We start from the raw sequence: 14240 nt of genomic DNA, 5'->3' as shown, positions 1-14240 counted from the left end.
AAAAAGTAAATAAATCCAGATTATTTTGTTGACATAATATGAATCTTAGACTACAAATTTTACAGTTACAATAAAATGTTTCAGAGTGAATCAGTCACAGTATTTTTTACAAAATTATCTCGACTGAAAATCAGTCATCAGTAGCCAATAATTAAATACAGTTGAGATACAGAGAAAGCAAAATGTTGCATTAAATTATTTTAAAAATCATTACCCCATCCTCTTTGTACTTGAAAGACACGTTCTGGACCATAATCACAGGTGGTGGTATCGTACCACAATCTGGGAAATAGAACTGCACAATCTAAAGAAGAAAAAAAAAACTAACTGCCTAGGACTTTTTCTTACTTTAAAGCCAGCATTCATTTTCCAAAAGCATATGAATATGATATTGGGGGAAAGATGAAAAATCCTAGACAATTGGGATTAACATTTAAAATCATTTCACATTTCATTTCTTAAGTAAGAGAGACTAAACTTAATTTAAAGCCAACAAAATAACATACAAGTATAATTTTTAAAAAACTATAAAACAGAATATTCCAAGCAATTTAACATAATGAAAATTTGTTCCCCAGCATTGAATATCAAAATTTTATTGAATTGAAAGGCAAAGTATGAGCCAAAAATACCAAATTTGAAACACTACTCATAGATTGATAAAAATTCAAATTTCATACACACAAGTAATTAAGTTCAGGGGTTCACGTTTCATTCACAGATGAGTGGGTAGTTATTAATGAAGGTAGCACACACAAATGAATAAAAGTACTGAAATAATAATATTAACTATTTTTAAAAAATCAAGAATAAATCGACAAATATTGGATTTAAATCTTTTTCCTGCTACAATAAATGAAAATGCACAAGAACCTATATTTCTATGAGTTAGACAAACATGCACTATCAGAACATCAAATTTTTTTAAGTATCTATAATTTTTCTTTCATCTCTAAATTATTCAAGAAGTATCATTTTAATTCCTAAGTATTAAGAAGAAAAAAAGCTTGGAAATAAAACTCAAATTTGCAGTTTTTAAAGTCTAAAAAAAACATTCTATGAGACAAAATCCCTGGAGGCAGTGGTGTGCTTGAGTCACTTGGTTATTTTAATACAATCATCCAACCACTTTAAATTTTAACCTAGGATCTTTCCACTTTTTGTTTTCAGTAAGTTAAGCTTGTAACTAAACTTATCCTCCCTCCTCCTCCTTACCAGGGCCGCGGAGTCGGAAGGAAAATGACATACTGACTCTAGAACTTTAGAGTCTTGGACTCCGCCTACCTTAACCAAAAAACCAGTCCGACTCGAAACTTTGTGGCTATGTCAGATTGAGGACTGAGGGAAAATGACAGACTCCAAATTAAAGTCGTCCACTTCAAACTCTGGCTCCTTTACCCCAAAATCAGTTCAACTCCCTGCTTCTATACCACTCTCTAGAGTTTTTTCTTTTCTAAGTTAAATGAAAGGAAATGCTTTGTAAAAAGAATCGCAATACTGAAAAAGAATCTTATATTTCGTTAATCAGACCTAAAAGAGCTTCTAACAGCTTTCTAGTGACCAAGTTAAGTACTGAAAGGGAGGTTTTCGGAGCCTTGAAATGCAACAAATGTCTGGTTGCATTTTAAGAAACTTTTCTTAGGTATTAAACACATTTTTTTTTTGTGCTTGATTTTTGCAAAAAAAAAAAATGCTACCTTTACTTAGAAAGTAAAAAAGCTAATAATTTCATCTATGGTCAACAATCTGAACAAAGCATACAACATTTGAATTCATAATTGGAATTTATTCAAGTTTAACACGTTAGATTCAAAAGTACAGAGTGATCAGAAAATGAGTATGTACAGTGAATTCACGATAACTCGAATCTAAAGGGACCAACGAAAAACTTCGACTTATCCCTAGTTTTGGTTTTCGACATTTTAATATGAGAAACCATTGAATATTTTATTAAATATGTACAAATAACAGACATAATTACAGAACTTAAAGGGTTTTAAGCACAATATGCATAACTTAATCAAAAATATTCAGAGCAAAAAATCAAAAACAAGGCTTTGATTTCGACACTTTATTGGAACCACTTAATAGCGCTGATTCTGCTTCAGGAAAGGTGGACATCTTCATTTGTTTCAAATTCAGATTCGAGATTCTACCGCTTTAGAAGTTTTACTTTTTCTTTTAATATCATTGACAGAGTACTCTCTGGAACTTATCAGCAAATGATCAAACTAAAGAATGAAGGGGAACGCATTTTAACGTAGGTCAGCCTTTGAATAAAGGTGCAATCACTTGACCTGACAACTAGACAGCTTAAAAGCAAAGTCTTAGTCCAGCAACATGGCAAAGTGTAAACAGTACAGTGCAACAAAAGAAAACAAGCTAACTCATTTCCCCACGTGTAACTCCTTTATCGCACACTGGATCAACAGGCTTCTTGCTTTAGAGGTCTATTGTGCAGGAATTTGAAGTGAAGGTGAATTAATTTTCCTCTTATAGTCGCTTGTTTCTTTCTCTTTTTTTTTTCGTTCTTTTGAAATAAATTTCGAGTCATCTTTGAAAAAACTTAGAGTTAAAGGAGGTTAACTTTGAGATATTGAGAATAATTAGTATGGAATTAAAGACAAAGGGGTCGGGACTTGATAAAATCTTTGAGTTATAGGAATATTCATCAGCGTTTAAGTCAAGTTTAAAAATCCTTTAGCGAAAAAACTAAAATTGGGGGGAAAGTCTTTAGCAAAATGCTAAAATTCAGGCTTGACATCTTTGAAGAAATAAATGCACATTATGTGATATCTTTTAAAAATTTGAAATGAAAAATTCAGAATTGTTCTTGATATTGAGAAAGCAAACTTTTTTTTTTGAAAACCACCAATAATGTATTTATTGGGGGGATAAAATGCCCATTAAGACGAAATATTGTTCAACTTAATAACAGTTTATGCATGTTAGATATGATTTATAAATACGATTAAGTTCAATTTCGCTTCCTCTCTCTGATTGTACACTTCCCCCCCCCCCCCCCCATCTTTTCTTGTTATATTGGAGAAAAAAAGCGAAAATGCTTTGTTCCACTTTCGCAATTTAAATAGTATTTTCGCATTTTGCGAGAAATGCGACCGTAGCGGAAACCCTGGTATTCATGTTATAGCGAATTGACTGTATTTGAAAAATGAATAGTATTCTGAGCATGTGTGTCAATTTCTACCTATTTTCATACATTTATTCTGTGTATTATTTTTTTTTTTAAATGTAGACTCATTTTCTTATCACTCGGCACTTGTTTTATCTAGAAAAATATATCAGCGTCATATATATATACATTTAACAGCATAAAAGCAGGAAAAATATAGATAGAAACTAATCATTACCTTTTCAGATACAACTTTTTCTGTTAACCCTCCAGCAACCATTTTTGCCATAGTCTTTTCTTTACTTTGAGCCTGTCTGGCTAGTTTAGCACTACCATGGCCGAAACGAGCTATGTAATCCTAAAAAGTTTCTGAAGTTAAAATACTTTTGTTTGCTTTTTCTTTTACAAACTAACTCACAAATGACATAATTTTTATCTGTAAAAATCTTTTAAAAAATCATTGTTCATTATAGAACCTTATTAATTTTCACACAAGTTAAGAATTTCTTTTCCAAAAAGTGAGACATCAAAGTAAGTTAAAATACAATATGATAACTAATAAATTAAATTCTTAATGCATGAATTCATATGAAAAACAAAGTTTCTAAAAGGCAAACTAGACATGCTATAGCAGAGGATTGTTAACCTGGGTTTTGCAGAAGCCTAGGGTAATTTCTTTTTCACAAAGTGAGACAACAAAGTACGTTAAAATACAATATCATAACAAAAATTAAATTCTTAATGAATGGAATAAATTCGTATGAAAAACAAAGTTTTTAAAAGGCAAACTGGATATGCTATAGCAGAGGTTTGTTAACCTGGGCTCTGCAGAGCCCTAAGGAAACCTAGAACTTTGGCAGCAGAAAGTGCAGTTAAGACAGTCTGCAAGCGGAAACCATAGGTCAGCGCCACTTTAACAGATACACCAGTAAAAAATGTTTTGCAAGCCCAAGCTGGGAATCAAAAATTTGTGAAAAGGAAATTGTCTCTTAACAGAGAAGAAATCAACAGACACAAAGACAAAAAGAGCGCAAAAAAGTGCGTCCAAACAGTACGTCCTTCGGATGAAGATAATGAAGACTGGTTCTGCATAGAGTGCTCTAAACCGTACTTAGAATCCAAAAAACCAACTAAATGGCTTCAATGTTGTAATTGTGACCAATGGGGACATGACCGATGTGCTAAGTTTGATAAATTATATGCTTGTAAAAATTTTAATTTGTGTGGGCAATAATTATGATGGGGAGATAATATTTCCGGGCTTATTGGCCATGATCTAATTGGAGTAGAAATTCCAGACGTTTTGGCTTGCTTTGCTGCAGCCATCATCAGTGGTTTGAGTTTGGTGAGACAAGTCTCACCACTGATGATGGCTGCAGCAAAGCAAGCCGAAACGTCTGGAATTTCTACTCCAATTAGATCACGGCCAATAAGCCCGGAAATGTTATCTCCCCATATTGACGCCGGCCGTGAAAGCCTTAAACAGTAATAATTATAATGACTATAGTTTATCAGAATAAGTCATTAATGAAGTAAATCTGTAAAATCAAAAGGTTTTTGCTGTTAACGTGGTTAAGAATTTTTTAAATCTTAACAGAATAAACCACAAAATGTGTAAGATTCATTTTATTGCTTATATATATATCATGTAACAACTTACTCCATATAGTGTAACAACATGCCCAGTGGTGGGGTAAGTTGTTACAATGTACATACATTCAAAAGACTTGAAATATTTTGGCGTATTGGCTTCTAATCATTTTTTTAAAAATATGTTATGAATTTTAAACAATCCAGATGCATTTTAAAGTTTCACACATGTAAATACTTGAAATAGTTTAACGTAAAATAAATATTGAAAAAAATTTGTAACAAATAACTTCAGTCTCCCCTACTTACTATGAAGCCAGCCGCTGGTAACTTAAATATAAAATTTGAACAGTCACTTTTTACTGCCTGATAGATTCAAAAAATTTTAATAGCTACTTAAGAAAAGCAAAAAAAGACTTTTAATAAAATGAATATCTCAATTCTAAGAAAAATGAAATAAATATGAGCTCTCTTTTGTGTTTTCTATTAAATATACTACTAAATCATTATTTTTCACACATTATATTCTTATTTCTCCTCTATCATCAAATGAAAAATTTTGAAGATAGATGGCGGCATATTCGTCCATGTAGCAAGTTCGTCTTAATAACAGACATGAGAGTTTGCTACCTCTGCTATATACCAAACTTATGAACAAAGTTATTTCTGTATGAAAGTTGCAAAAAAAATCACCTTCTTAAATAATTATTATGCATTTTGAATATTGCATTACTTGCTATTACTATAAGTCACTAACTGCTTTTGCTTTTTGAAACAAAAATCGTATGTTCCGGTAAGGGGGCATAAAAAAATCATTAAGGCATGTGCAACAATTTTCGTCCCTGTTTTCTGTTTTTTTCAATAATTCTGAGAGTCAGAAAAATCAAAGTGCTTCTCGAATTTAATCAATGTAAACTCATACACATAGATCCTACTATAAACAAATGTTCACAGGGGGACCACATGGTAGAATTCACTCAAATTCGGCCTAATTTCATCATACTCTCAAAGTTTTTCCTTTTAAAAATTTTAAAATCAACTAGTCAGAAAATTCAATGTGCTTCTCGAATTCGATCAGTGTAAACTCACACACATAGATTCAACAGCAAACAAAATGTTTACTGAAGTACCACATAGTGGAATTCACTCAAATTCGGCCTTAGTTCATCATACTGTTGATATTATTTTAAACTGTTTATAATATAAACACGTCAAGTACCTTGAGAGAAATCAACTTTCAGTGTATTTAAAATCACGTAGCTACAGTAAACTCCCGATTACCCGAGAGCAGATTATCCGCGGCCTTTCACACCTTCAAAAAATGTAAGTGCAAAATTTATTTTTACACTCCTGTTGCTTTCTTCCCTCCCTTCCAATGACATTCAACTTTTTAAGGTCATTGAAACCCGACTAGTTCAAACCTGATTTTTTTAAATCTATTTACTGCTCTACATCCTTACTATTAACTCATTTTTAGACCAACTCTACTTACCGATTTTTAGATCTATTCTACTAGCCGATTTTTAGATCTACACTACTTACGTGGTTAAATGAGTGACTAAAACAGTCTTGAAAAAATTCCTTTCTCCTCCCCTTGGTGCGTTTGGTGTAACATAGCATACATTGGACGAGCACAACCGGTAGCGACCAGTTGGTTAATTACTTGACAGCAATGACGTCAGTGTTTGCTAACTGGTTGTTCACAAACCAATGCTTCACCGAATGCAAACAGTTGATCACCGGTTACTTGCGCAGACATGCCGCAGACAAATAACATGCAGGTGAAAAATACATGTAAAATAATTGGTCAAAAATGTCACGTGGTTCCATCAACCAATCAACCAGCTAGAGTTGCGGTCGACCGGTAGCTCTCAAGAACGCTGCGGTTAGCAATCGGTTACTCACCAGTCAACCGGTGACGTTAGTCGAACGCAAGCATAGATTGATCTGTTGCAGTAAATCTACTTGCACAATTTGTTCGCGTAAATGCATGATTCATTTGTAATAATGAGAGATCCTTTTTTTTAGCTTTTACCCACACTGTTATGTTAGCTATAGTTTAATGTGGGAGCGTTATTGATCTTTTTAAGCACTATTTGTATACACTAGCATGTTTTTTATCTAAATTGCAGGTTATACGCGAATTTGTTTGCCCGTGGTTACGGTGCCACCTTATTCTGCAGATAATTGGAAGTTTACTGTACTCATTTCTCCTACCACTAGGTTAAAATGTTTATAAACTAAAATAATTTATGCTGTTTAAATGTTTCCTTATTTACCAGCATGCTTTTGGTATTTTTGTATTATTGTTCATGTAACTCGGATGAACTCAATATTTTAACATGAATAATTATACAGTTTAAAAATGCATTTATTTTTGAATAAATTAAATACAAGTTTGACTTCACACATGGCAAACAAAATTGAGTTTATCAATGACTTAAATGCAGATTAATTTGTTCATTACTCAACCAATTGATTAAGAAAAAAAAATTTAGTCAAACATAAACATATTTAAGAGTGGTTAGTTGAGCTACAGCAAAGTTATATCTGCCACCAGCTCGGTTATTCACTATTCCAGGCTGATGAGTCTACAACAAGGACGAAATCGCAGTCTCTGGGATTTGATAACCGGGCTGTTGGTAAATTGCATGTATTTCTGCCTTAACCCCGGCTTAAGGGTGGTAATTTACTGCTAAATATTGTCTATATGTCAAGTTAAATTGTTAATGAATAATAAAGAAACCTGTGTGTTAGCATAATGCTAATGATCTTCAAAAAATTATTTTAAAGTGAAATTATAAGTCTCACAACAGGTTTTCAATTTGTCCTTTGCAGATATTTTGAAATGAATGAAAACTGCACTTGTTTTTGAATGAAATGGAAAAGAATTTAAGTAGCTGAATGCATGAATCTCTTAATCAATAGAATATATGAACTGATTATAGGATTCCCAATATTTCTTCATTTAAAGAAGGGAAATATAAACTAGAGATGTTATGTATACATAAAAAAGCTTAAATTGTAGGAATAAAAATAAGATTTTACCAGCGATTAAGTATTTAACTTTTTAGTATGTGACACTCTTAAAGAACATGGAATTTTACTTTAAATATCTCAATTTGATGATTTAAATAAAAAGAAACTTGATTAATTTCCCTCTTCTTAGCAATGAACAGAAAAACCGTCAAAAATGCGAAACATTTGATTCCCATAGTGGATGCAAAGAGATTGCAACTTTCAAATTGAAGGCATACAAAATATAAAAACGGCTAAAAAAAGAACTTAAGTAAAATTATTTTCATATTGCATTTTAAAGGTCTAAAATCGATAGAATGTTTATATTATCGACATAATTGAAGGCAAATTAAACCAGCTATTCAGCATTCAACTTTTGGACACTCAACGAAAACGGAATTTTGCTTGCAAATTTTAAATTATGGTCTTAATGAAATTAAAAAGATATTTCAGGTATTTACCTTCAAATGAAGCATAATTATGCATCTAGTTTCATTCTCATATCAGATGCAAAGAGATTGCATTTTTCTAAATAAAAGCATCAAAAGTATAAAATCCCCCCCCCCCAAAAAAAAAAAAGTTAGCATAATACAAGGAATGATTCTTATGAGTTTTAATATCTTCTCCCATGAGACAATACCTTGAGAATTTCTACAACAGCTAATTTTTCATCAACTTAGGAAAAACAGATAAAATCTCGACGTTGTGTCATCATTTAGGAAGAATCTACTCTTTACATGTTAATTATCTCAAATAAATAAGCAAATGAAGACAATTTTAAAATACTCAGTCTTATCTTGTATTGCTTCCAAAATATCAATGACTAGAAAATATAGAATGACTTGATGCACATCTTATAGGAATATTGTTAAAATAGAAACATCTACAGGTATCCTGTATGAAACAGTAATAATATTTTCCAAAGGGTATTGAAAATTTCAGTGTATACCTAATACATATATTTAATACAAATTTAAGTTATATTTTCTGATTTTTTCCAAAAAACACACAAAGACTTTTAGAGAATATTATAGCAGTTATTTACACTACCGAGAAAGAAATAATCAATTTGATTCAAAGAGAGAATAATTCTCAATTCATTAAAGGAAATTAATAAAAATCTGTCCTAGATAGCCAAATGCAATTCTTTATCAGTAGAAAAATTAGGCTAACATATGATTCTTTTTAAATGCTTAAATTTCTGACATTATTTTAACCCCAATCATCCGCTTACTTCAAACTTGTGAAACATAAATACAGTAGTTCAGTAAAGATTTTTTTCAATTGCAACAAAATATGCTTTTGCAGGGGCGGCAATTCAGCATTTCATTTGGGGGGTCGAGTTTCTTAAATATGAATTACCACAGTATGGAACCAAAACACATATTGGCTAACAGCAAGTATCATGATATGGGTTTAGAATTAATAAAGATAAGCATTCAAAAAAATTTAAACTTTTATGACAAAATTCGTAGTTTGATTTAGAATATGTTATCATACCAAGTGTTTTGGTACTACAGTTTTCACCTTGTAATAAAGTTTTGATGCTTGATTTTTAAAATACGGAAGAACAGGAAATCTTGTTACTAATCCAGCAATGCCCTTGCCCAGTGTCATGCCCTTTTTTCAGCTAAGTTTTTTTTTCCCCCATTGTGCTTTGAAAATAATTCTCTAAACTCCTGAAACACGAAAATTATTATTTCTCTACAAGCTGAACTGATTGGAATATTTGAAAAATAATTATAGTAACAAAGTTACGTATATGAAAACACACCTTTCACATCTTGCTCTTCAAAATCACTCAGGTAACTTTAAAAATTGTGATGATCTTTATTTTTCATCATTGACTAGTCTATTCTAGGCTAGGTCTCTAAACAATTCTTCTCGTCTCATGCTATAAATTTTACTCATAATTGAAACTATTTTTTGTTTTCAATCCAGCTAATATAGAGGAAAATATTTATCATCAAATCTTGTGTTAATTTCATTAGAAACTGAATCTATTATTTTATACAATATGTTAAATCAAGGTTTGATTTTACATCATCATGTGCATTTTAGTCACTTCTTCTAAATTCATTTGAATATTCTTTGCACCTTTTTAAAATTTTCTGGAGTAAGATTTTTTTTTTTTTTTGAAAAGGTCCACGCTTTGTTGAAACATACATCCACCTGAAATTTATTAATAGCCTCAATTGTAGCTTAAACTGAAACTTAAACAGTCCAAAAATTAAGGTTATGATCGGAAATGTTTCGATAGAGTAAAGCATTGTTCCAAAACTCTCCGCAATACAAACAAAACTTATAAAAATTCATATGAAAACATGTTAAAGGACATTATCTTCTTCATTATTGAAAGAATTTTTTTCCCAAAATCACTACTTTGAAATTATCGAGAACGGTTTTTATGGTTTAAAAGACCATCTCGTGTTGCCTCTTGAAGGCCCTATTGTGTTACCCTGAGATTGCATTGTTAAAGAACCCACAGAAAAGATATTTGTTGATGGTGAGATTTTTTTTCAAAAATAGTATGTATTTTTTAAGGCGTATCTATGGAAGTATACTATGCATTGAGCAGTTGAAATGTGTTTCTAGAAGAAGAAAGTGATGAACACTCATTTAATAGACACACTTAAAATGTAAGCGTAACAATGAATGTAAAATACCAAGGCATTTAGTGAAAATCATGCGGCCACACCACTGCACGGACCTCTCATCCGTCGCTACACAGAGCACACAAGAGTGAAATATTTAGCCGATATGAGGTTTACGTCTTTAGTTAAAATTAACCATGATTCTTCATCAGTTTTTTCTGTTCTGAAAAGGCCGGTAAAAGCTTGATGAATTTCTTATTATTTAAAAAAATGGAAAACACTTGCTCATGTCTGAAAATATGTCGAGTTTCTTTAACCATTACGGAGAAACAGCAAGATTCTTTTTTCCTGAATGTTGGTTTGCGATTTATGTAATTTGAATTTGCTCGTTTTTTATCATTCCTCTCAAAAAATTTGGGGGTGCGACCGCCCCCTCTCGACCCCCCTATTTGCCGCCCCTGTGCTTTTGTACACATTTTCTGCCATTTTTAGAAACTATAAATTCACAAGCATGATTATTGAACAGGGATTTTATTAGCATCGAATGTACGACAAATTTTTTTTAAATGTGTAATAATTAAGGCATAAAAGTATGCATTTTTACAGTCATACCACATTAAAATTAACTCACAGTGCCCTTTAAAATCATTTTGTCTCAGTCATAGCTCATATTTGAGAAACAAAAAACAAATAATAGAGCAGGGATAGCAAATGTAGTTCATCTTAGCAGTAATTTGTTTTAAACACGTTCGTATTAACAAGGTCTGACTGAATAATAATTCTCAAATATGCTCAAAAATAGAGTAAGGAGATTTTACATTGCCAACATTTTTTTTAATTTTTTTATTTTATTTTAAACCAATGATACCTTCGTACCTGCCATTTCTAGCTTAACCGGTGAAGGGTACCATGGTGGTTGAGGGGGAGGGAAAGAAACTGAAGGGAAAACTTGAAATACATATCGCATATACGCACATACCTATACTACATATATATACATATATATATATATATATATAAATACACATACATATACATACACACATACATACATATATATATACACATATACATAAAAAAACATATATATAAGGGGGAAAAGGCTTGAAAAAGTTAATAGGTTCAAAGTGCTATATTGGGGCCAAGTAATTAGGAATTAATGACAAAAAATATGAAAACTGTTTCGCGACATATATACTAAAACTTCTTTAAATAAAATTAGAACATACCTTCATGTGAGCAATTTGACTTTGTTCCCAATTGTATCGTTTCATTTGATTTTCTAAAAGCTCTAATCTTGTTCTCACAAATGTATCATAGTTACCCTAAAACATAAATTTACTTAAAAACATCATAATGTAAAATAATGAAGAAACTTGAACACTGAGAACATCAATTGCATTAACATAGAACAAAGTTGAACTACTTACACCAAAATAATTTAGCTTCTTTTTATTGATATGTATAATATTTGTACACACACCATTAAGGAAATCCTGAGAATGAGATATCACAACTAATATTCTTTTGTATCTGTAAGGGGAAAAAGGGGGTTAAAAAATTAGATAATGCTAAATTTTATCAGTTTTGCAATAAAATAGCAATTCTGGCCGGAAGAAAAATATCAAAAGTAAATTTCCAATTGAGCAAGACTAAGAATGTCATTGCAAGCAACAACTCAGCATTGTGTAATTTGTCTTTAAAACTGAAACAAATATTTTTTCTTTCTAAAGATATTACTTTAAAAAAGATCATTTGTTCACTGATTACCTGCTTTTTTTTCAATGTATCATAAAATAAGTCATGTGAGATAACTTTGAACCATGTGAGTTAAACTTTGCACTACATCATATCATTCAGTAGAGTCAGTGCTGTATAGAACAACCTCCAATTACTGCAACTGTTTGGTTGTAGCGACCAACACATGACCTCTCATTTTCAATTCCATGGATGCAATGTTATTTTAATGTCCCTGTTCAATATAATTTCATGTCCAAAACTAAGTTTTCACCTTTTTTAAATTTTGAAGACTATTTATTTGAAAAGTAACAATTCCATCCAAAGCAATTATTTGATGGTGAAATGGTCAAAGAAATGATAAGCATCACTCAAAACCAACAAACATTGATTTTTTTTTTTTTTTTTTTTTTGAAAAAATTGAAATCATCTACAGTGTCTTTAAAAAATGAGTAACTATACATTTTTTTTAATCTTAAACAAAGTAGAAGAAAACCATGACCTCAAATTTGAAAAATAACTTTTTTTTGTCAGTTATTTACAATATACATTAACAATAACTATCATTTTAAAGTTATGTGCAATTGATGGATAGTAGTGGAACAAAAAATAAATAACAACGGGGTGGGATACAACGGATATTGTGATGTTGCTGTGTTGATGCAGTCTGGAGCAAGTTGAATACTACTAGGAAGCTGAAGTCTGATTTTACGTTGTAATGTTCTACGCAATGTAATAAAAATAGAGACACATTTCCAGGTTTTCCAGGTGGGTAGACACCCTGATTTTATTGCATTGAAGAACAATTCAGATATCAAAATAATCTAAAAGATGTGATCAAGAAGAATAATAACTCCAAATAATTCTGTCCGGGTTTAGTTACCTTTTATAACGATATAACAAAATTACATGACTAATATTTGATAGTTTATTTGCAATACAAGCAATGAATGAATTTAATAACAAATTACTCTCTCACCTATAATACATATTTAACTTCAATTACAGGAGTAACCACCAAAAATGCTGAATATAATAAGAAACTTGAATGCAATAAATAACACATAGCTTAATTTTTAAACGAAAATATCACATCAGATTTTGCAATTTAAAAACTTCTATATACATACGTTTTTAGTTCATCTTCTAACCATACACAAGCTTCTAAATCTAAATGGTTCGTAGGTTCATCCAACAGAAGTAAATGTGGTCTAACGTACAATGCTCTTGCTAAAGCTATTCGCATTCTCCAACCACCTAATTTTAAATGAAAAAGTGAGTTTTATTTCCAAATTTCTATTCATTGAAGTATGTTAGAATAAAATACAGTAAACTCCCGATCATCCGGGAATCAATAAACAATTAGGAACATGTATTTTCACAGTAAAAGACAAATACCAATGCTTTTTTTTTTTTTTGAGCAATCACAATTGCTAATTGTTTTCATTTGACCGTCTGTGATGTTGTGGTTCCATTTTCAATCCCACCGTCCTCTGCAGGCGCGACTCCTCCCGGTAGTCGCTGCTCCTGGTCAGTGGCATCCATGTCCTAGACGCACGCTCATGCACACTCACATACACACGATTTTACCCTCACAGGCCAACATGCATACACACAGGTCTACGCACACACACAAGCCTACACATACACAACTATGCACACGTAACTGCCCAGGAGGAGGGTAAGGCTTGGGAGGACAGGAGCTGTTTCTAGACAACATCTCCAATGAGTAGGGTCCTGTTGCAGCTCGTGATTGTAAAAAACATAATTTGAATTCAAAATTTTAGAATTCAAATTTTTTTTTTCTTTTTGTGCTTTCTTCATTGTACATACACTTGATCTTTATTGATGTTAAGCTCTGTTGTGCAAAAATACAAACATTTTCACTGTACCATATCTTCACTGTTTGAAGCAAGTATTACATCAATATAGCAAAGTTTTTGAGGGAGGGCAATTTTTACCTTAATTGGCTCACATTTTAGCCTTTTTGCCGTTTAACCGAGATGGTTATTATCCCCAGCACTTGTGCCACCCAATTCTGTGAAGAATCGGGAGTTTATTGAAGCGAAATTCGAACAAACTATGCATTCCTTCAAAAAAAAGTAACTTGGAACAAAGAAAATAATAAATACAGTAAAAACAAATACAGTGAAACTTCTCTAGAGCGA

The 14240-nt window shown here is 31.6% G+C and overlaps 1 protein-coding gene across 2 annotated transcripts in view; it reads right to left on the bottom strand.

Annotated features, from left to right (window-relative positions):
- The window catches only part of LOC129223415 (ATP-binding cassette sub-family F member 2-like), a 39697-nt gene that overhangs the window by 13430 nt on the left and 12027 nt on the right, over positions 1-14240 (bottom strand). For both annotated transcript variants that reach the window (XM_054858012.1, XM_054858013.1), the window contains exons 6-10: positions 13203-13329; positions 11766-11868; positions 11565-11660; positions 3372-3491; positions 215-304 (exon numbers count right to left, since the gene is read on the bottom strand). In XM_054858012.1, the coding sequence (XP_054713987.1) occupies positions 215-304; positions 3372-3491; positions 11565-11660; positions 11766-11868; positions 13203-13329 (536 nt within the window). The remainder of the gene's footprint in view (positions 1-214; positions 305-3371; positions 3492-11564; positions 11661-11765; positions 11869-13202; positions 13330-14240) is intronic.

Source organism: Uloborus diversus, chromosome 5 (assembly GCF_026930045.1).
Source record: "Uloborus diversus isolate 005 chromosome 5, Udiv.v.3.1, whole genome shotgun sequence".
NCBI lineage: Eukaryota > Metazoa > Arthropoda > Arachnida > Araneae > Uloboridae > Uloborus > Uloborus diversus.
This window is presented reverse-complemented; position numbering and strand designations above follow the sequence as displayed.